Source organism: Dermacentor albipictus, chromosome 1 (assembly GCF_038994185.2).
Source record: "Dermacentor albipictus isolate Rhodes 1998 colony chromosome 1, USDA_Dalb.pri_finalv2, whole genome shotgun sequence".
Taxonomy (NCBI): domain Eukaryota; kingdom Metazoa; phylum Arthropoda; class Arachnida; order Ixodida; family Ixodidae; genus Dermacentor; species Dermacentor albipictus.
The window spans coordinates 500,307,272-500,330,459 of record NC_091821.1 but is presented as its reverse complement, the minus strand read 5'-3'; the positions used below and the strand labels follow the sequence as shown (position 1 = coordinate 500,330,459).

Genomic DNA, 23,188 nt, shown 5'->3' with positions numbered 1-23,188 from the left:
ACTCCCATGGATGGATCTATTAGATGCAGAACTATATAGTTTTATTTTTAGTTGCGACTTTGTCACTGATCTAAATAGCTACTTGTTGAGCTTATTCCGTTTTATATCGTTCACTTATCACTGCGATTTTGCTGTCGTTGTAGTAAGTCTCAGGCGTGAAGTCCCCCATTCTTTATTCGCAGGCCCCCTCTGGCGTAAACTTAATTTATGCCTGGCATATATGCACGGCAGAGCGTGCGTTCTGCCACGTCGTCCTCGTGAGGTCTAGCGTCACCCTGCAGCCGCGACTTTCTCATTCGTCGCTGTTCTATGACAGCTCCAAAGCGACAGCTGCAAAATCCAGCGTGTACAGTTACATGTGAGAGACACAACACAATCGCTTGCACGAGGCCTTTCGCACTCGTGCTATACTGCTCCCTGCCAAATTGAACTGCGCACTCGTAAGTTCGGACTTAGTATAAGCGTTCCCATAAAACAGCAATTTCCCGTAAGATCTTTACCCTTTCTGCGTATGAGTGTGATATCCACGACAATATCATTCACCTTTTTCCGTTTTCATGCAATGCATTCTTGTGACACGTCAATTGTCTCGTATCCCCCTGCAAGTGCTGTCACACATACAGCGGAAGGTATGCGGCCTCTGCAAGGAACACCATCAATGTGCGAGACAGGTCGTATGTACGGCTGACACAGTTGAATGGAAGAAATGTGTCAAAGTTAGTTTTAAGACCAAGAATAACGAAGGCAGTGGTAGTTTACTTGTCGTTTGAAGGTTCCTCGCAAACTTTAAAACATCCTGCCACTTTTCTTTTTTTATGTATTCTTCTTTAATCCTCAAGCACAGTTGGAGCACCTATCGACAAGAACGCTCAAAACACGGAAACAACATTTTCCATAAAGTAAGACGCGGGAAGGAAAGGTATACACCGAGATAGCCAGGGTAGCTCCTAGCCTTAATACGGAATCGCATAGCGCACATGTCGAAGATAAGAAGAGAAAGTACAGTGCTCGAATAATTCTGTCTTTTGTCACCTACGTTCGAGAAAGTAACGTGCCAAATAATTTCAATGCTGCGCATTCAATAATTTCATCGAATGTTTCCGTGCTGGAGCACACCGGAAACCGTGTGCTTCATGGTCTCCACTTCTACGTCGTAGACGCTTTCAGCCAGCGTGACGTTCTTGGTTTCCGGGAGCCACCTGACCAGGACGCGCGCAGAGACGAGAGCGCACGCCACCACAGCCAGCGGGACCCAGTCGTGGCAGCACTCGGCCAGGTCCTTGAGAAGCGAGGCCAAGGCCACGCCGAACCTGCTGAAGATCACCGCCACGGACAACCCGAGGACTCGCATAACGGTGGGGAACAGCTCGAGGCTGTACAGCTCCACAATGGCATCAGCGGCGAACACCGACGTCAGAGCCAGTTGATTGAAAAAGTGGCTGGTGTCAGCACGGTGAAGCGTGGCGCTCAGGCAGGCCGAAAGCGCGGGGAGAATCGCCAGAGGCAATACAGCCATCAGGGCACCCTTTCTGGAGTAGGATTTCACCACTAGGTAGGCGCCAATCACGGCTGTGCTTCGAAGCATAACCGCCGTGAGCGGCTGCCATATTGTCAGTGCTCGCGGAGTTAAGTTCCAGATGCCGAAGAGGCAAAAGAACAAAGAGAACCAGAGGGCAGAGGCGAGGACGGTTCGGTACCTCAGAGATACGTTGGAGAAGAGGTCCACCACCGATATCTGCATCAAATCTGTGGTCGTTTCCTTCTGCTTGAGGCTTAAGTTGTGCCGATCGGCGGCGGCTTGCCCTACTTCACTGGCGTGCGGTGGGGTATCTTTCACGACAGCGCCGTTGATCGGGGTGATGCGCTTTTGAACTTGGTGGAACTCGTCCAATTGGCCAGTGTCCAGAAGCCACCGTGGAGATTCTTCGACCAAACAGATGCTGGCTATGAGGAGGCACGTTGGAACCAGACCGAATGCGCTCACTATTCGGTGGTGCAGCACTGAAGGCTCCAACAAGGTGACAGCCATACTGCCAGTGACGTAGCCGGAGTGCGCGCTGAGGACATAGGCGTCTCTGTGACTCGGCGACGTCGTCTCGAAAAGCAGCACGATGGTATTAATTCGCAACATAGTTACAGCAGCAGCAAAGAACACGCGTGCCAGAAGGAACACGGAGAAGGCCGTGGCGAAGGTCTGGGCGGCCGACGCGGCCATGGCGATCGGCACGCAGGCCACGATGACTTTTCGGCGGCCGCGCTTGTCCGACAGCTGAGCGAGGAGTGGCACGATGATGCAGCTGCCGATGTTGTAGTACACGGTGATCAGGTACACCAGCCAGGCCCTGTCGCACACCAGGCCCCAGTAGCTGACCACCGTGTGCACACCGGGCTCGACGTCGTACGCCCACTCCGCGCATGCCACAACCTTGCGGCTCCCATTCTCCGCGAGCGTGGGCCGAAACGAGGAAACCATGACGATATCTTCGTACATGGAGCAGCGACTGTGCCGGCCGTTCTTGTCCAGAGGGATGTTGGTGATTTTCCACTGGGTGCTGTTCACTCCTGGAGGGGGCTTGCACCAGTAATCGAAGGACGGAGCCAGCAGCTGCACGGAGAAGTTCTGGTATGATGAAGCAACGGTAGCCAGGTAGGCGCAAGCGAGCAAGAGCCACTGATAATAACCGCGTCCCGAGATGCGGGCTTCGGACGGCATCGCAGAGCCCTGGTTTCTGAAGACGTTATCGATTTTCTGCATCGTGGCCGTGGTGAAGCTCGGCGTCGTGGCCTCCTCGTGTGTCCGTATCGCCGGAAGCCTGGGATCGTCTGAGTACTCCAGCGCGAGCGGCCACCTGCGAATGCCGCGAGGTACCGTGCTTGCTAGAGTGCTTCCTTGTCTTGTCACTTTTGCAATCAGGGTAACTTCCTGATGGAATTTTTACCTCACGCTCTTTTTCGTTGCCAGGCCTGGTGAGAGGCTAAGTGAGGGGGGAGTACCCTGGTAAGCATGCTGCTATGTATGTAATCGAGCGTGTCCCAAGCTTATACATTTTCAGATTCGAAAGTACCAATACGAGTTTACTAAAGATGCAGTTGAGAAGGCATGAAATGGACAGTATTACGAATAGCAATAAATTTAGCAGAGACATTTAAGAATGCTTACGCGTACGAATGCGAAAGCTATATTATAATGTTTGTAGACCTCGGAATGTCATGAACACGCTCATTTTGTGCATTCATGAGGTGGCGTCATCTCCTCCCCACTGGCTGCGCCCTCATGCCCAATGACGCACGTACTAGGCCACACCTTTGTAGCCAGCCGGTATTTACACTGGCTAACCTCCCTGTCTTTCCTTCCCTTTTGTCTCTCTCTCTCTCTTTAGTCAGCCAGATGGCTGCGACGTGACGTGTGCAATCACGCACGCACTAGCCACACTTTTAGCCAGCCAGAACCCTGGAGCGTTGGAGAAGCGTGCTCAGTTCGCACCCCGGAGATCCAGGCTCGATTTCCACGCAGACCAAAATGTACCAAATTTTCCATTCAAAGCCATTAATTTACTATGTTTACAGGAACCTCCCTGCGAAAATGGACATCAATCCGACCATTTTGACGTACTTTTACTCTTCGCCATCGGCCATTTTTGGTACCATTGCTCGGTCACGCCGCCGCCAACATCGCCGGCTTTTCCCGTAATGGGGCATATAATGCTTTCGCATTAATAATCAACTGGAATGAACAGCTGCTAACTCGTGACACCAAGCCATATAGCTTAAAAGCTCCATTATTGGTTTTCCCAAACACGACGCATTGTTGAGTGCCGAGACTATCATCAGAAAAGCTGGAAAGAGGACACATGGCGACTTTAATCAGTCCCGATAATTAACCTGTATGAACTAAAATGACACACGACACGAATTTTAATATTGCTTCGGGTGCTTTTGTAGCGTGGATCTGTAGTTGAAGGTACTTCCGGTCACTTTTGCTTCTATGGCATAGAGCATCGAAACTTGCGGACTCTGCCGCAACCACCGCACACATCGCGAAAAGTTGAGCCTGGCTAAATATAAGCTATAGCGACAATTGTGGGACGTTCGGTAAATGCATGCGCAGGCACCAATGATACGCACCCAGGAGGCCACTGCTGACCGCCCTGCTGGCCAGTATCTTTTCCTTCGACTCGTTGCCGCTTTCCAGCCTCCGCTGTACTTTGGAGCGCGGGAACTTGCGGTGGTATGAACTGCACGTGGCTTTCCCCGTATGGTGCATTCCTTGCTCCTCCGGAATTCTTGCGGCCACTGCTTGACTGCGTTCCATCCATCACGTTGCTGACGATGTACTGCTGCTGTTCAGGAGCAATAGTCTGAACACTGAAAGCGTCGCCTGCTATGTAGTGGGCCAATCGGTCCCCATTGGCCTTTTCGACGTTCGCACGCTTTTCCAATGATGAGCAATTCCGCCTTAAACATAACTTGCAAACACCGTGCCTGCGATGCCTGCGTCCATATGGCATTCTCCCACACGTCCTGCTGCAAGCACGGTGGCCGCTGCAGTGCTGTAGACAAGTTTCTTCAGACTTGAAGACGGCGTCGACGGTTTCCCCCGTGCGCTGAGTTTTCCTGCTGCACGTCACCTTGTCCCGAGAAGACTCGGATTTGCCATTCGACGTCCTGGTCCCTTTCTGTGGCCGACGCTTCTTGTCACGGTGGTGGTTTACACTTTCATCGCACTCGTTTCCGACGCGGCCACGCACACCATCCTCCCCAAGTACTTCCGTGGGCGCGTCAGGCACAAAATGGTAACTCGCAAAGCCAACTTGGGTGCCGAAAAGAAGTTCCTGGCTCGACGCACTGTCAGCTTTACCGATGTTACCAGTTCCGATGTACGCAGACCTATACGTACTTGTAACGTTGTTATCCTTCTGCCTCCGTTGTGCCGCGCGTGGGCAATCCGCAGTCTTGTGCGGAAGTCCTTTATTGCTCCTGCGCGAAGTTGGTGCCGTCGAGGTGCTGTAGCGAGTTTCGCTACGAACGCCGTCGTAGCTCCACGCACCCACGGAGTTAGACAGGTGAGACGCACCAGTAGAAATGCTCATCTGACGAGAGACCTCTTCGCCGCTAGACTCAGCAGCGCCAAACTCTACGCACCGCTGTCTGGCGATGACAGCGTACCCTGCAGGCACGGCCTCGCCACGAGCAAATTCGACACGGCTGGAAGCTGCGTGGGCTCGACTTCGGCCACTTTGATGCCCGCTCTCCTGTTTCTGTTCGTCGGCCATCTTGTTCTTGATCTCGTCCCCAAGCAGTGGCACTTTCCCACTACGGCGGGTCAATGGCACGGCCGGTCTCTGGGGAGCGCGCGAAGAGAAGCGCGCGCACCCCTCGAGACCGGCCGTGCCCTATGATAGAAATCTGCGACGCACTCCGGCGGCTCGGTCTGGCTGTGTGCATGGACGCGCCGATGTGGAAAAAAGGGAATAGTAATCACATATACAGCGTGCCACAGTGCTCATACCGTGCCATAGCGAGTGTTCTCTGCTAAGCTATTTTAAAATGTACTTCAAGACAGGCGTAATGACCTGAGACGAAGCTCGTACTACATTTGCATGACACTGAATCGCGTACAGAGAAGATTCCACTTGTCGACTCGAAACGCAAGTGGAAAAAAATTACCGACGATTACGTTACTTCCTAATGCGAAATTTGAGCGCAGCAAATAAGCTGTTTCACCTTTTCGATAGATTGAGGCAAAGAAATCGAGCAACACATGTATGCGCTATCAGAGAATTTTTTTTTATTTTTCACACGTATTCCTTTAACAAAGACTCCACTAACAGTTCTTGACAGTCATGAAGGAAGCTTTGTGGTCGGAGAAATAGACTGATATATGTTCGACTTGGTACACCAATGCTTGATTCTCAAAGACGAGATCTATACAAGTGCCTCGCGAGGTTGTCACAGCCGTGGGACGCGTTACGAGCGAGAGGAACGGGATGTTCTCCCGCATAAGTGTTAGGAAATTGCTGTTTGTCTTTATGTCAACATTAAAGTCCCCCACTACTAACATCGGTGTGGATCGATGGACGGTTAATGCGAGTTGCAGGAAGTGCACGACGTCTTTCGTGAGTGCGGTAGCGGACTCACGAAAGCGGTATCAGTCGGTCGCTGCTAGCGCTGGGGGGATGAAAGGGGGCGGAGCTGGTTACGAGGCCGACGATAACGCCGACGACGACGCGAAACCCAGGAACGGACGCCAAAGAGCCATTTGTGTAGCCAGCCCTCCTCCACAGTCTCTCCTCCTCCCTTCCATCATCCTCCCTCGCCCGGAGAGCCGACAGCGCGCATGCGCGGCGGCGGAGCAGATTCGTCGGCGAGCTGGTTACGAGGCCGACGACAACGCCGACGACGACGCCGACGACGACGCGAAACCCAGGAACGGACGCCAAAGAGCCATTTGTGTAGCCAGCCCTCCTCCACAGTCTCTCCTCCTCCCTTCCATCATCCTCCCTCGCCCGGAGAGCCGACAGCGCGCATGCGCGGCGGCGGAGCAGCAGATTCGTCGGCGAGCTGGTTACGAGGCCGACGACAACGCCGACAACGACGACGACGACGCGAAACCCAGCAACGGACGCCAAAGAGCTGCGCTCTAAAACGTGAAACTCCTTCAAGCACGAGTACTTTGTCCTTAGTGAAACAGCTACGCTAAAGTTCCGTTCATTTGCTCCGCCGTACGCTGCTCGAGCTCGACGAGCGTGATCGCCCCTGTACGTTACGAGTTTCGTAAATTGTGGTATTATACAGCCGTCTTTTTTAGTTTACATTTCGAAATACACTAAAGTTTGTTTCTCACTGCACAGGATTAATTTGTTCAAAATAGGAGCGTTCGAAAAACAACTAACGCCTGTTACCGGTATGCGCTTGCGTTTACTAAGTGTTCGCGAAAACACAAATACATGGCTTCATGCCCGTGAGCATTTTCAAGGCTAGTAACGACATAATGACCTTTACAGAGCCTGTACTTTCGCGCACTGCGGGGTTAACGCAGTGCCGCGGGCCCTTGATTGCACTCGTCTGCGGGCAGAGCGATTCGACGCTGACCTCGGTTTCTCTAATGAAATTGTAAGCTGTTGGGCTAGTTGGTTTGACATGATTTTTGCAAAGGGGAGCGCAGAAGCGTTGCGGAAAAAGGAGACGTGGAAAGGAAAGACGCTCACTTGCAACTAAGCAATATTCAGAGACAAAACGATTTCACGCGACCTAAGAAGAATCGGGAAAAGCACAGCGTTGACCTCGTCTTCACAGCTCCTCTCAAGCTTTCTCGGTTGAGCGCCTTTGCGAAACGGCCACAACAAGCAGAAGACCTGTGGAAACACACGAAACCGCTCGCCTCCTGTGCTACCGAAGTGGTATATAAGATACCAGTAGACTGTCGGATAGTTTACATTGGGCAGACGGGGCGCTGTCTAAATGACAGGCTAAGAGAACATTCTTCATTATTAAAGGCCCTGAGCAACTCTACGCACCTTCCTGCGCACTGCAGGGATTGTGGCTGTAAGCCCCTTTTCTATAAAACCGAGATTAAAAGCTGATCCAAAGGCAGACTCGAAAGGGAAATCCTCGAGGCAGGCCAGATTCACGCTCGTGCTAACCTTGTTCTTGTTGTGGCCGTTGTTTGTCGAATTGAGCAGTGGCATAGCTATGCCACTGCTCACGCTTCGACAAACAATTCTTCAGCGTGACTTGAGTAAACTGTGCGATCGGCCTTTCGCAGATGCCGAGGCGCTGGGAGCCTGGCCCAACAGCTCATCATAAAAGCCACACGAGGTCTTCAGCTGCACACGAAGGCGAGTGCCCGACTGCAGATACGCGGCAACTTTCTTAGCGCGTGACCCGTGACGTGATTTATCTCTTTCGCTCCCCCATCTCGCTAGCCGCGTGTAGGGTGGCAAACTGGACAGTCTATAGTCCCGGCCACGGCGGCCGTATTTCGATGGGGGCGAAATGCGAAAACACCCGTGTGCTTAGATTTAGGTGCACGTTAAAGAACCCCAGGTGGTCAAAATTTCCGGAGTCCTCCACTACGGCGTGCCTCATAATCAGAACGTGGTTTTGGCACGTAAAACCCCAAATATTATTATTATTTATTATTATTAGTTAACCTAGCTCCCTGCCTTTTCACCCTTCTCTCTCTCTCTTTCTATGTGCAGCTCCTAGTGTAGCAAAAAAAAATCACTCTATTGAAAGCACTCGTGCCCTCAGAGTACTGGAATGAATAAATCAATGACTAGAAGCAAAGTAGAAACGTGCTGACGTGCTCTTCTGTGACAATAGCTTCAAGCAGAGGCTGTGACTTTAGCATAGCAATTGGCACTGCGACATCATTTCATTTCGAATGCAGTAAGCTCATTATTTAAACATCTTAAAAAGAACTCAGAAATAAATTTCAGCTATAAAACATTGTTACGATCGGCCAGCGGGGGAAGTGACTTTCCAGCCTCTCCTGCCTAAACTGCGACGAATTTTTTCGAGAAGCTGACAATTGGCCCTCTCGGGCAGACCAACGGCGACACCAAGGCGAGACACGTTTGGCGAATAGAGGGTTGATGGATGGTACAGTGCCGTCGTCCCCGACGATGGGAGCAAGAAACTGGCGGGTGGCCTTGCTTGACACACGCTCCTGCTAATTGCTGGGTCATCTCAGAAACCGAGATGCGCCTGCTTTAGTCAAGCGTGACATTCCCTGTCTACGAGGCTCCCCTCCTTTCTGTGTGTTTAGTGAACAAAGGTGCCGGAGTGATTCTGCACACCCACACCCTCAACGCGGGTCCTTTGGCGGCTTTGGATGCTCCGAATGGGCGAAGGCATGACGGCAGATTTTCCTGGCTTAGGGATGTAGGAAGGACAGAGGGGATTTAGGGGACTTTTTCGGCTCCTCAGGTTGGCTTCAATTGAGTCATGCTAGACTGCTGAGACGTAACGTTCTCTGCTCCTCATGTACATATTGTAAGTAAAGCCAGTACTCTTCGTTCTCGATGAGAACATGTTCCTCCTTTCAAAAACGTCCTTGGCGTGAACGAGTCGTAGAAGGGCATGGGGCAGCTACCACTTTTGACATGCCCGACCCCAACTCTTACAACGTACAGTCTATATAACACGAACAAACCATTATTCTTACAGAAAACATATTGACAAACTGAATCACGTCTTTTAATCACCACGGAAATCTAGAGAGAGAGAGACAATTTCATGTAGTCGCCTGCAGAACGACACCATGACTAAATGGCGCCGTGACGTGGGCCCTGACGTCTTCTCAGCGGGTGGTCTCTACTCAACTCCAGCGCGTGTTACTCCCGCGGTCGATCGCCCTGAGGGGTAACGTTCCGTTGGTTTCGCTCGGCCTTTGTCTTTCAAGAGCCGCCGAGGCCTGCTGGACGGCCCAGGTTTGGCTTTCGTGGTCGTAGCATTCCGCCGCATCCGCGAGTCGCGGCGGAATCGTTGTACTTGTCGAAGCCTCATTGGGAAACTTGGTGCAATCCCATAGGATGTGCGTCAGGGTGGCCCTCTCCCGCTGGCACACGCGCCACACATCACTCACATATAATTTAGGGTATAGATGAGTCATTAACACTGGGGTGGGTAAAGAACCAGTTTGCAATTGTCTGAACAGCACCGCCTCCGCTCGGCTCAGCCCCGGGTGCGGGGGTGGGAAAGTCCTTCGAGCCAGGCGGTGGAACTGTGTAAGTTCGTTGAACGTCGTCATGCGGTCCTTGGCACTACACCACGTTGGACGGTCGGTTGCAGCGGCGCGGTTGGTTAGCGCTCGCGCCACTGCGTGTGCCGTCTCGTTCTGGTTATCGTGCTTCTCGGACGCATCGTTGCCCGCGTGCGCCGGGAACCACTTGATTCTAACATACCGATTCTGTCATTGCAGGTCAGCCGAGCACAGAACGCGCACAGTCTCACCACACACTTTGCCCTTTGCATAATTCCGCACTGCACTTCGGGAATCGTACAACACCGCTGGCACCCGGAGTCGGCAATGGCCAGGGCAATGGCCACTTCCTCCGCCTGACACGCCTCGCGGACCCGTAAGCTCGCCGCTGCCCTCGTCGCGCCGGACGACGCCTCGATGACGGTAGCTACGAACGCCGCGCAGTCTCCCTGGTATTCTGCCGCATCCACGAACCTTGCGTGCTCGTCCTTGGCGTGAAAGTCGATGAGGGCCTTGGCCCTCGCCGCTCTTCTCTCCTTGTTATACTCCGGGTTCATGTTTCTCGGGATGAGGTCCACCCGAATCCGGCGACGAGTTCCGTGCGGGACAGAAACGTCGCTACTCGCCGCTTTCGCTCCGGGCGTGAAGCCCAAGTATTGAAGTATGCGCCTGCCGGCTTCGGTCATAGAGAGCCGCTCCTGCTGGGCGGTCCGTTGCGCTTCCCCAATTTCGTCGAGGGTATTGTGTACCCCCAGGCTCAGGAGCTTGTTGGTGTTTGAACACTCGAATAGTCCGAGCGCCGCCTTGTAAGCTCGGCGTATCAGGGCGTTGATTTTATTCCTTTCACATTGCATCCAGTTGTGGAAGGCTGCAACGCAGGTGACGTGGCTGATTACGAAGGAGTGCACAAGCCGAATCAAGCTTTCCTCCTTCATCCCGGCCTTGCGGTTGGCAACCCGTCTGATGAGCCGTATTGCGTTGGTAATCTTGGCTGTCAGGCGGGAAATAGCCTCGCCGTTGCCCCGTCGCTTGTCTATAATCATGCCGAGCACCCGGATTTTGTCGACCTCCGGGATCACGTGGCCGTTCCTCGTCACGATCTTGATGGCCTCGTAATCCCTCGCTTCGCTCTTCTTACGTCTGACGTATTTCGGTGGTAACACCAGCAGTTCTGACTTGCTCGGTGAGCAGATCAAACCGGAACCGTTCAGCTGGTCTTCGATCGCGTCGACGGCTTCTTGCAGCGTGCTCTCAATGTGACCATCGCTGCCTCCCGGAACTCACAGCGTGATGTCATCGGCGTAGATGGTGTGCCGGACGCCCTCGACGCGAGAGAGTCACTTGGTCACCCCGATCATAACAAGGTTGAATAACAACGGCGAGATGACCGAGCCTTGGGGGGTCCCGACACTGCCGAGCCTCTTCTCTTGGAGTCGTAGATCGCCGGCGCAGAGCTCGGTAGTCCGTCCCGTCAGAAAGTCCTTGATGTAATTGTACGTTTTTGCGCCCATGTTGAGTCTGGACCCCTGGGCTAGGATTGCAGAGTGCTTCACCTTGTCGAAGGCGCTCTGCAGGTCCAGCCCCAGAATGGCCTTGTTGTCTTTCGTTAGGGTGTCATCGTCAATTATATCTTTCTTCAACAGAATCATCGCGTCTTGAGTGCCGAGGGAACGCCGAAACCCGATGATCGTGGTGGGGCATAGTCCCGACTCCTCCAGGTAACCCTGCCACCTACACATGAGGACGTGCTCCAACACCTTGCCCACGCAGGACGTGAGCGAGATGGGCCGGAGGTTGTCCGTGTTCGGCGGCTTGCCTGGTTTGGGGATGAGTATGGTCTTGGCAGTCTTCCACTGCTGGGGCAGTGACCCCGCACTCTAGCCCTTGTAGTAACCAGTGAGGTTTTCGATGGCCACATCGCTGAGGTTCTTGAGCGCTCTGTTTGAGATGCGATCCGGGCCGGCCGCCGACTTGCTGTTTATTTAGTTCGTGCAGGGCCGCTCGCACCTCCTCGACGCTGATGTCGTGGTCAAACTTCTCGTTGGCTTGACCGCCGTACTCAGGATGCCTTTCCGTGGGTGTAACCGGAAGGTACTTGCTGTTTATGCGTCTGATTACTGCAGTTTCCCCGTTTTCCTTGAATGCTCTGTGAATGATCTTTGCGAGGCGGTCGCGTTGGTTGGATTTTGTTTTAGTCTCGTTGAGCAGATGCCGCATCAAGTTCCAGGTTTTGCCGCAATGCATCTGCCCGTCCGCAGCATTACAGATTTCGTTCCATTGTTGCGTGCAGAGCAGCCGACAATGAACTTCGATGGCGCGATTCAGCTCTGCCACCTTCTCCCTTAGGCGCCGATTTAGTCGTTGCTTCTTCCACCTGTTTAGGATAGATTGCTTTGCTTCGAATAAGTGCGCGAGGCGGCTGTCAACCTTGTCAACCTGCTCATCCGTTTCTATGATTTTGGTCGCCTCCTTGACCTTCCCCGCGATGTGGCCTGACCATTCTTCTATGTTCTCGATTTTCTCCATCTCCGTTGGTAACAGGCTACGGAAGGCATCCCAATCCGTAAAATTACGTTTTCTGGTGTCCTCCGAGGTCTTGACCTCTTCCGGTATGAAGACCTCTATGATGTAGTGGTCGCTGCCGAGCTCTGACCCCGTGTTGCGCCAGGAGATATTCCCTTTCTCGTCGTTCTTCACGAACGTGAGGTCCGGCGTCGTATCCCTGGACACAGAGCTCCCAATCCTTGTAGGATCAGTCGGGTCTTTGATGAGGGTGAAGCCCAGGTCTAATGTGTCTTGGAACAGGTCTCGCCCCTTGGTCAATTGCTTGTTATATCCCCATGCCGGGTGTGCCGCGTTGAAGTCCCCGCAGGCGACGAGCCTGTGAGTCCCCGCCACGGTGCTGGCTCTGTGAAGGAGCGTGTTGAATTTTTGCTTCCAGTGTGAAGGGCTACTGTAGACGTTAAGCAGAAAGGTGCTGTTCTTTTGTTTCTTGCCCGTAACGACCTCGATGAGAGTGTAATCAATTTTACTATTATGCAACTCGTGCACAATAGGTGAGTCCCTTGCGAACCAATGTGCATATCCCTCTACCGCCGCTGACCTTTGGAGACTTGGCGTATACCCGATAACCGGGTAGCGACACTGCATCAGTGCGAGTTTCTTGTATCATGATTATATCAGGCTTGCTTGCTACTTGTGTTATGTGTTGCTACAAGACTGCCTTCTTTGCTAGCGAAACCGTTACAGTTCCAGTGCCAGGTCACGAGACCCTTCACTGTTGTAGTTGTTGCTGTTGCTGGAGCGGCCATGATTGTTGCTGATTGTACTGCCGCGTTATTTGCTGTATTGCGTTCGTTAACTGCTGACACGTCCGCTCGATGGCGGCGAACCTGTCGTTAATCATCGTGGTGAACGTTGTCTTAATATAATCTTCGAGCCCGTCGAGGTGTTCCTCGATTTGGTCGACCTTGTCTTTCAGGTTGTCCACCCGGTCGTTGAGCTTGCGCTCCTTCAAGTTCTCGATAGTTCGTCTCTTGGGTGTCGGTTCCTTCTCAGCGGATGTTGATGGTACAGCGCTGCTGATGCTGGGTGTTGGTTCACATGATACCGCTTGGTGCGTTTCGTTATTGGTGGAACGGGTCGTCAGAAGTTTCTTGATTTCCATGATCTCGTTTGCCATCTTGCTAATAGTGGCCTCTTGCCTACTGGCTTTCGTCTCGAGCTCGTTGTTTTTGCGCCTGAGTACCTCGTTGGCGTCCCTCAACATCATCATCGCCTCGTCTTCCCTCGTCTTGCTGTTGTTGTTGCCATCGACGGTCTTGCTGGTGCTAATGGTCTTGATCGTTGTGGTGGTCGTTGCGGTATTGGAGGTGGTGGTGGTGGTGGCACCCCCCTGTGCTTTCTTGGCACCATGCCTTGCTGCATAGGCCAGCTCACGCGGTCACGTGACTGCGATCGCTTACGGCTAAGGCTACGCTGTCTACTCTCGCTGGCCCTGCGATTCGAGACGGAACGTGACGCTCGGCGACCAGCTGGGCCGGCATGTGTTGCGGCTGCTGACATCAGCGATGGAAATTCCTCAGCTCTGAGAGATGCTCGTTGTTGCTGCTGCGCTTGTTGTTCTGCCATCTTGCGCTCCCATTGTCTCCTTGTAACTACGTATGGGACCTTGAACCTATTCTTGCAAACCTTGTCACCGGTCAGATGTGGCCCTCCGCACAATCTGCAAGTGGGGGTACAACCATGGTCTTCCTTGGGGTCAATGGCCCCGCAAGCAAATCAAGCCCTCACGTGAGGGTTTGGACAAACGTCGCGGTGGTGGCCCACCTTTCCGCACTGCTTACATGCATCGAATTGTTTTCGATATAGGCTGCACTTGGTGAGAACGGGACCATAGCACACGCAATTCGGGACCTTCAGGACCTTGAAAGCCACGATGACTGCGGTCGAGCTACCAATACTCTTCGCGCCAAGTGCCAAGGGATTTCTCGAGTTAACAATGTTCCGGCTGATTGCGTCCGTGGAGTCCTCTATTGGGATACCTCTAATAATGCCTTTAACGGTGCCATATGGCGCGGTTTGATATGCGCCAACCACGTGTTCCTTGCCACCAATGCAGATCGATTTTATCTCGGCGTAACGTGAAGCACGTATATCGTCGGGGGTACACACCACCATGATGTTTTGTTGCAAGTTGGAAATCTAGGGAATTTTCAAATCCAAATTAGGAGACTTGTTGGCAGTACTCCGAGCTGTCTGTTCACTACAGCATCTAATCTTCATTGTCACGCTACAAAGCTCTCGTGCGGCAGCATGCGCGTCAGAAAAAGCTGGATTTTGTTCGGCGACGAACGCGCTTTGCAACTCATTTGCACGAGTCACGTACCATTTGCATCGGCACCTTTGTATCGGCGGTGAAAGTTCGACCACCAGCCACCGACCGGCAGCCACCAAAACAGGTGATAGAGCCAAATAAAGCCATTCGCTGTAAATTTTCACAAGACATAAGGGAACCTGATGCACACAGTTGTTTTTTGACGTCCGCCACCGCAAAACTAACAGTCTCCGACGGAGGGTTAAGACAAAACAACGCAGTAAGCATACAAAAATTGACACAATGACGCTAGTTTGTAAACTGATGGGGACCATAGGGCAGAACGCGCGCTCATCCTCACGAATAAGTAATAACTATCCTTCCAACTTGGTAAAAGAAAAGTTTCGTTGCTTTTGGGGTCTCCCCTGTTATATATACAAATTTTGCAGGAAAGAAAGCCATGCAGGATACAAACAACTCAAATTGACGTTTCCGAATTTGTTCTAAGTTCTACAGTATTGAGATATCCTCGACAACTGCAAAAATCAGAAAGCTGGTCAATTCGTTATTACAAACTACTTTATGAAGAACATGTGGCGACACACTCTGCGCATGTTTCCGCGCAGCCTCCGCCTTGTCATCATCCGGCCCAGCGCAACACGGCTACACGCTGGACTGCGTAACCGATAAAACACAGTATCACCGCTGCGTCACACGAGGTATGCGTCACGGACGGTGGCTACAAAAGCAGGCTGCCCGGCTGGGAAGTGTGGACTTATTTCTTCCGCTACCGAGACGAGCGTAGCGTTGGTATGCTCGTCCGCTTTTATCGCTAATCGAATAAACAGTTATTACGTTATTATGTTGGGATTCGTCCTTCAGCAGACGCGACATCCCACATCTGGTGACCTGGATAACGCACAACGCATCGCCATGGAAGAGCAAGACGCCCTTCAACGACAGCTGGAATTTCTCCAGAGGCAGCTTCACACGCAGCAGGAGATGATCTAGAAGCAAGAGCAACAGCTTCAGGAACGGCCCGGCCAACTCAATGATTCCGTGCAGCAGCATCCTGCCGGCTCCACCGAGGACGTCAGAACCCGGCAGACGGCACCCCGCACGCTGCCCTGCACGGCGTCTGGCGTGTGGCTGTCAAGCTTCCGCCGTTTTGGGCCGACTCACCCGAGGTATGGTTCGCCGAAGTCGAGGCCCAGTTCGCCCTCGCGCACATCACGCAAGACCGGACCCGCTACGACTATGTCGTCGCCCACCTCGATGCCCGATACGCCAACGAGGTCCGGGATATCCTTGCCAACCCACCAACGGCCAACCTTTACGAAAACCTCAAGACTGAACTCATCCGTCGCCTGTCACTCTCGGGAGATCAGAAGGTGCGACAACTTCAGTCCGCAGAACTTGCCGAGCGCAAGCCTTCGCAGCTCCTCCGCCACATGCGTGCTCTCGCAGGCATCATGGAAATCCAGGATTCCTTAGTGCGAGCACTTTGGCTTCAACGACTTCCACCGCACGTCCAGGTAATTCTGCAGGCTCAGCTTACGCTACCTCCCGACCAACTTGTCGGGATCGCTGATCGCGCCATCGAGGTCTCTTTGCTGCAGTTGTCGCCCACCGTCCAGGCTGTCGCCGCACCGCTGAACACCATAGAGCTTGCGCGCCGTATCAATGAGATCAATCGACAGCTTAGCTACATTCAACGACGCCTGGGTGAACACTTGGCGACGCGCCTCTCGCAAAGCCGTGACCGTAATACCACCCCGTTGCAGCAGCCTGGTAACGACGACCGGTGCTACTACCATCGACGCTTCGGGGACAGAGCACGACAATGTCGACCACCCTGCTCCGCTGGACATAAAGGAAACGCAAACGGCAGCTCGTAGACACGGCTGCGAGCTGCCAACCTGGAGGCCGTCGCATCTCTGTCACCGACCAAATTACAAAGCATCGGTTTCTTGTCGACAGCGGTTCCGACATTTGCTGCTACCCACGAGCCCATCTTCAAGGTACCCGTTCCCCTATGTCTTTCGAGCTCAGCGCTGAAAACCGGTCCACACTCAAAACTTGCCGCTCGCTCCGCCTGCACGTCCAGCTTAAAAACCTACGCCGTGGCCTTCATTGGAATTTCGTTATCGCCGACGTCATCGAGCCACTCATCGGTTCAGACTTTTTGGCGCACCTCCTTCCGAACTGCCGCCACGACCGTCTCATCGACGGGACAACGGGACATTCTTCGTCAGGACACCGAACGACTACCCAGCAACCAAGCATCAAAGTACTCGGTGTTGGAAATCATTCACCGTACCACGCTATTCTCGCCGAATTTATCAGTTTGACGAGCCCTAGCGGGTTGCCGCGCGATGTGCAGCACACCACTGTGCACTACATCCGGTCCACACCAGGCACCCTGGTTTTCTGCCGCCCCCGTCGCCTTGCCACGGACCGCATGCGCATAGCCAAATCAAAGTTCGAAGCCATGCTCCGTGAGGGAATCGCCCGCCGCTCCTACGGCCCATGGGCCTTGCCACTTCACCTTGTCCTGAAGAAGACGGAAGGCTGGCGGCCCTGTGGGGACTACCGTGCCCTCAACGCCCGCACCATTCAGGACAGGTACCCCGTTCATAATATACAGGACTTCGCCCATTGCATTTCTGGCTGCCACGTTTTCTCCGTGCTAGACTTGGTAAAGGCCTACACAAAGATACCCGTCAATCCAGACGACATCCCGAAAACTGCAATCATTACTCCTTTCGACTTGTTCGAGTTTCCTTCATGAGCTTTGTTTGGCCTGAGGAACGCTGGACAAACCTGTCAACGCTTCATCGACGAAGTCGTCCGTGTCTTGGACTTCTGCTTCATCTATCTTGATGACATACTGGTCTTTTCCCGTAAGGCCGACGCACACCACAGGCACCTTCGTCTGCTTTTCCAACACCTCGATGACCACGGCTATACTCGTCAATGTCCCAAAGAGCACGCTCGGCGCTTCAATCGTCGAATTCCTCGGCCATGAAGTTTCATCAGAAAGAACTCGACCTTTGCCTCAACGCATCTCAGACCTGCAAAATTACCCTCAACCCACACCCGCTAAAGACCTTCGCCGTTTCCTCTGCATGCTGAACATTTACAGACAATTCTTGCTACACGCAGCCGACTACCAGGCTCCCCTCCATGATGTCTTGGCTGGTCTACGAGGAAACCAACTCATCACGGTGGACACCGGCTTTAACGCAACTTTTCGAAGAATGCAAATCTGCTCTTAGCACCGCCACACTTCTCTCCCGTCCCGTGCCAGACGCTCCCTTGGGGCTCTTCACGGACGTCTCTAGCTTCGCTGTCTGCGCCGCCCTTATGCAACGCGTAGACAACACCTGGCATCCCTTGGAGTTCTTCTCGAAGAAACTCTCAGCTAGGAAAACGACCCCTTCTGCGGCCAATCCCACCTACGAAGCCACGACCCCCGCCCCGTCGAGTTCGCCAGCTTATTACAGAGAACTTCTGCCGATATACTAAGCAGTTCAACACTTTCGCCACACTCTCCACACTCTCGAAGCACAACACTGCACTATCTACACCGACCTTAAACCTCTGACCTACGCCTTCTCTCAACGCCGCGACAAACTCCCGCCGGTCCAGCAGAACCAGCTCTCGTTCATTGCCCAGTTTATCCCCGACATCCGACATGTCAGCGGGAAGGACAACGTGGTCGCCAACGCACATTCACGTGTGGCAGCTATCAGCTGTTCGCTGATAGTTCGACGTTCTCGCCAAGGCTCAGACTACAAACGTCAAACTGCATGAACTTCTTAAGGGCGGGCCCTAACTACAGCTGCAACAAGTCCCCATACCTGCATCGACAGCGACTATCTACTGCGACACGTCAACAGCACGAAGCACGCATTCCGTGCCCCTTTCCCATCGCCGTTGCCTCTTCAACTAGCTGCATATTCTCAGCCATCCCGGCATACGTGCCTTTACACGCCTCGTGGCGGACCGCTATGTCTGGCCCTCCATGCAGCGGGATTGCCGCACCTGGGCGCACTCCTGCATTCAATGCCAGCGCGCTAACATCACCAGGCATGTCACTTCACCGCTTGGAACATTGCCCCAGCCCTCTGGTCGGTTTCAACACGTCCACCTTGATATCATAGGGCCCTTTTACCCAGCTGGACCCTATCGCTACTGCTTCACCGCCACCGATCGGTACACTCGATGGCCTGAGGCATGGCCCCTCGAGGGAATCACCGCGGAAGACATCGCCTCGGTCTTCTTCGCCGGCTGGATTGCTCGCTTCGGGCCCCCTCGCCGCGTCAGCGGGAAGGGGGCCCGAACCACGCATGACAGTTCGAATCGCGCCTTTTCAGGCTCCTCGCGTTGACGATCGGGTTCGAGCTCTCGAGGACCACCAGCTACCACTCGTGCGCCAAAGGGATAATCGAGAGTTTCCACCGACAGTTCAAATCAGCAATCATGAGCCACCCGGATTCAACCTGGCTCGAAGCCATCCCAGCCATTGCCCTAGGTTTTCGCGCCACCTACACCAGCACCACCAGAAGAGCTCTGCTACACCAGCAGAGCTCATCTATAGGAAACCACTCCGTCTCCCAGGCGAATTGCTTGCTGCACCGCCATCCATCACCGCGACGTCAGATCCGACCGATTTCATCGCCCGGCTCCGACGCACCATCGCTGCCTTCTGCCCGTCACCTGCAGCCCACCACTGTAAGACTGCCCCTTTCGTTTTCAAGGATCTGGCAACGTGCACGCACACTTTTCTCCGCGACAGCAACGTCCGCAGGCCTTTCCAGCCACCTTACAGCGGACACTACCCAGTTCGCCGTCGCGACGACAAAACCTTCACCCTGCGCGTGAAGGTTTTGAAGGCTCTGCGGTGAAGGTGCGCGTGAAGTCAGGTTAACGGGAACGACGTCTGCGTCTCTATCGACCGGCTGAAGACATCGATTCCGCCGAACCAGGAAACACCAGTGCACCCACAGGCGTGCACTGGTATTTGCACGACCCCCGACATCGCAGCCTGCTTCTGTCACTACACGCTATGGACGTCGGGTACGCTGCACAGATTTTTACAAACCCTGAGGGCCCTCCACTCCACAAGGAGGGGGGGAGGGGAGGAGACGTGATGTGGCGACACACTCTGAGAATATTTCCGCGCAGCCTCCGCCTTGTCATCATCCGTACCAGCATAACACGGCTACATGCTGGACTGCGTTACCGATAAAACAGCGTCACCACTGCGTCACTCGAGGTATGCGTCACCCACGGTGGCTACAATAACAGGCTGCCCGGCTGGGAAGAGTTGCTTTTTTTTCCTTCTGCTACCGAGACGAACGTAGCGTTGGTATGCTCGTCCGCTGCCATAGCTAATCGAATAAACAGTTACGTTTTTATGTTGGGATTCGTCCTTCAGCAGACGCGACATCCCACAAACACAAAGACTTTAAGCTTCTCCTGATTGCTACTAATAATGTGCAATTGGCTTAATCCGCATAGAACGTTTCGACTTTTTTTAATGGGTGTATAATAGACGGGACACCATATAGCGTATGCGTGGCTGTGCATATCCACGGAACAGGATATATCTAAATAAGTGCGCATGCAGGTATTATTACACTGTGAAAAAATCATCGAGGGCTTACAAAAAAGGAAGCCCTGAATGGAACAGGTTAGAAAACGCTGCGCTATATTCTCGAAAATCTTTAATACTGAGCGTCAATCTGCGATCCATTTAATGCCGCGAAATAATAATTGGAGAACCGAGCGCTTCATTTTTGTAAGGACTATCAATGTCAAGGAGGTCATATTCAAAATAAAAGTTTTAGAACTTTGTCAAATTCAATCAGTGATTGTTCTTATAAGCTCTAGTTCAGAGTGAACACAATTGTTTCTCAACTACGGAAAACCGAAATTTTCATTGTAACTGAACAACAGCGCAAGTATGAGCCCCAAGAAAAGCGACAAGACGGGCAGTGACTTCCAACTATTCTTCTTTTACAGGATGATGATATATATAGGGTTGCAATTTAATATGCATGCACAATTGATACAAGAAGCATGTATTTATACAAGCAAAATGAGCAATACCAAAAAACAAAGTGATATCCTTGTCTGTGTTGCTTGGCATCCACGTGTGACATTACAAAAATTTTATCCTTTTATTTAAAAGAAACTGAGATCATACTGATGTATAATGTGTAGCGTTCCATTTTAGCTATTTCTTATCCTGTGGTCGCGTTCCTGCTTCTGCCAACAATTTCTTAATCTGTTACCATGAGTTATGAAGTAGTCCTAACTAACGTTTTGTGGAGCGTTCATAAATGCTGCCAGTATTAGGTACTTCCAAAGTTCCGGCGAAGTGTGGAGTGACATTGGAACTTTCAGTAAACTGTGCAGACCAAGCTCGTTCTCTTTTTAGACTCCCTTTTCCTCGGAAATCAGTTATTATCGGTATGTATACAGTCAGCAGATCGAGTTAATGAGAATTGCGAAGTAATAACAAAAGAAAACACTGCCCGAAGAAAGTAAGATATCGAATAACCAACCTACGCTGCAGGAAGTGCTGCTAATCATGGAAATTGCTTATCTGCATCTCTCTGCAACAGGTAAGCAGCACGTAAAGGTACGGTGGCTCGTTAGATGCCATGCATGTCGGCAACGACTACACGTGTTTTGCAGGCCCCTGAGTTTCAATATGACAATGCAGTGAGCTGAAAACAGTACGCAGATACAGCTGAATAGATCACAAATGCCAGAGCACTTTTTGTACGAATTCTATACACCGCAGTGCGACAAAAAAGTATAACGCACAAGACAGCTGTCGCTGCCCTTTTCCAAGTCAATCTCCCGCTAAGGCGCTTTTAAAACGCTACCCAGAAATGTCAGAAACTTGCTCAGCTCACACGGGTTTTCTGTCTTGTCAGTGGGAACAAGGCAAGGCTCTTCTTGGGTACAGTACAGGACTCGCACACATTCCTCGGGGCCGTCCTTGTACACCTCAATCAAGACGCTGGCACAAAAGCACGGTCGGCCATCATGCGACGCGTCGAGGATCTTCAGCACCGAAAACACGCTCGTGTCTGACATGGAGAAGACGTGCACCATGTCGGGCCGCTCTGCGCGCTTCTCGAACTTGACTGTGAGGGTGTCCAGCACCCGGCCCAGCACGTAACCGGCGAACGGCCGCTCGTAACCCACGAGCGCCCGCACAAACACCCTCCGGTCCGCCCACAGCAAGTCGTCCCACATGGGCTTGGCCCAGTCCGGCACGGGGTTCCCGTTGAGCACGTGAGTCACCAGGCTGTCCATGACGAGGAACTTGTCCCCGTTGTTCTGCCACGGCGCCCCCGTCCTCTCGGCGACGAAAGCGACCAGGTCTCCCAGCGTGGCGAAGTTTCCTCTGCCCGGCTCCTTAAGCGCCTTGTCCATGTTGTCGTTCACGCTGCCGAGAAACGGCACGTCGTAACGCGTCGGGTCGGCGCTGGTCGCTGCCGCCGGCACGCCCAGGCCACGCAGGGTCTCTTTCACGCTGTCACGGCACCGATCCAAACCGACATGGGTGGCCAGTACCTGGCCGGGCTTGTCCGAAGCCTCCATAAACATTTTGTAGCGGTCCCGCAGGAACTGGCCCAGTCTGAAGGTCTGCTCACGACCTTTCTCGGTGAGCTGGCCGTAGTCGACGGGTTCGTTCTTGTGCAGGTTCTGGCAGCGCATGACGGGAGTCCGTTGGCCATGCCGGCTGATAACGAACACGTAAAGCAGGTTGTCTGGCGCCCTCTGACCCTGCTTCGGAGCCGTGGAAGTTGATACGGACATTGTCGCTGGTTGGTTAGTTTGTAAATGTAGATGTAGGTGTAGAATGATGGTGATGATGGTGATGATGATTACCTTAATGTCTTTGGCATACACTCCCTCACGGCGATTGGCCAAGAGTCAGGCAGATTTTACATATGTGTTAAAGTAACACATTTAGAAATTAAAAATTTTGGTGAATAAATTAAAGCGAGTAAAGTCCAAGACGATTCATTGGACACGCTAACATTCGCTGCTTGGTTTAGTTTTCGTTTTATGATGGCGCATACCCTCTGCGAGGGATTAGCCATGATTTTGGATGGTATTAAAAAATTGCGGTTACTGCTGAATTTGGGAAAATTGTCAGGAAGAAATAAATAAAAAGGTAACGATTGAAGAACTTAAGAAAATTTTCTTGAAACAGCTACGAATTCCTCCGCACCTAAACAAACATCACTGTGGTAGTTTCCAAGAGAAGGGGCTCCTGGGTAAAGAATATTCGTAATTAGGTTCGTTGTGTCAGACTCTAAAGCGGTCATAAGAAGCTACACTATCGAGGCAATCGGCCCCATTGTAAGCAGACTTCTGAAACCCCAGGACAATATCGATCTAATGTGGGTGCCAACTCATGCCGGAAACACCGGGTAACGTAGCCACCCGAGTAGCAGATAACCGGAGGTGGGATCGCTCGACCCCGGTTGACCGGCTTGAACAAAGAAAATTAAATAATGAGGTTTTACGTGCCAAAACCACTTTCTGATTATGAGGCACCCCGTAGTGGGGGACTCCGGAAATTTCTACCACCTGAGGTTCTTTTACCTGCATCTAAATCTAGGTACACGGGT

The 23,188-nt window shown here is 52.6% G+C and overlaps 2 protein-coding genes across 2 annotated transcripts; both read right to left on the bottom strand.

The window, feature by feature from the left end:
• Window positions 1–746: 746 nt before the first annotated feature.
• LOC135909387 (solute carrier family 22 member 6-like) lies at window positions 747–5,296 on the bottom strand. Its single transcript, XM_065441333.2, has 2 exons — window positions 4,126–5,296; window positions 747–2,849 (listed from the first exon to the last, which is right to left on the bottom strand). Exons 1-2 carry the CDS (start codon window positions 5,271–5,273, stop codon window positions 1,088–1,090), a joined length of 2,910 nt encoding a protein of 969 aa, XP_065297405.2. The 5' UTR covers window positions 5,274–5,296; the 3' UTR covers window positions 747–1,087.
• A 15,986-nt stretch (window positions 5,297–21,282) lies between these two features.
• On the bottom strand, window positions 21,283–22,420 carry LOC135909388 (testicular acid phosphatase-like). The gene has a single exon (XM_065441334.1). The coding sequence runs from the start codon at window positions 22,365–22,367 to the stop codon at window positions 21,402–21,404; it is 966 nt and encodes a 321-aa protein (XP_065297406.1). The 5' UTR covers window positions 22,368–22,420; the 3' UTR covers window positions 21,283–21,401.
• Between the last annotated feature and the right edge of the window lie 768 nt (window positions 22,421–23,188).

Bases quoted from the DNA above. Each gene is read 5' to 3' on its own strand.
- LOC135909387 (XM_065441333.2), bottom strand. From the start codon at position 5,273: ATGGCCGACGAACAGAAACAGGAGAGCGGGCATCAAAGTGGCCGAAGT. The intron at 2,850-4,125 runs GTGCGTATCATT...CGGCATTCGCAG, and splicing joins GGTCAGCAGTGGCCTCCTGG to GTGGCCGCTCGCGCTGGAGT.
- LOC135909388 (XM_065441334.1), bottom strand. From the start codon at position 22,367: ATGTCCGTATCAACTTCCACGGCTCCGAAGCAGGGTCAGAGGGCGCCA.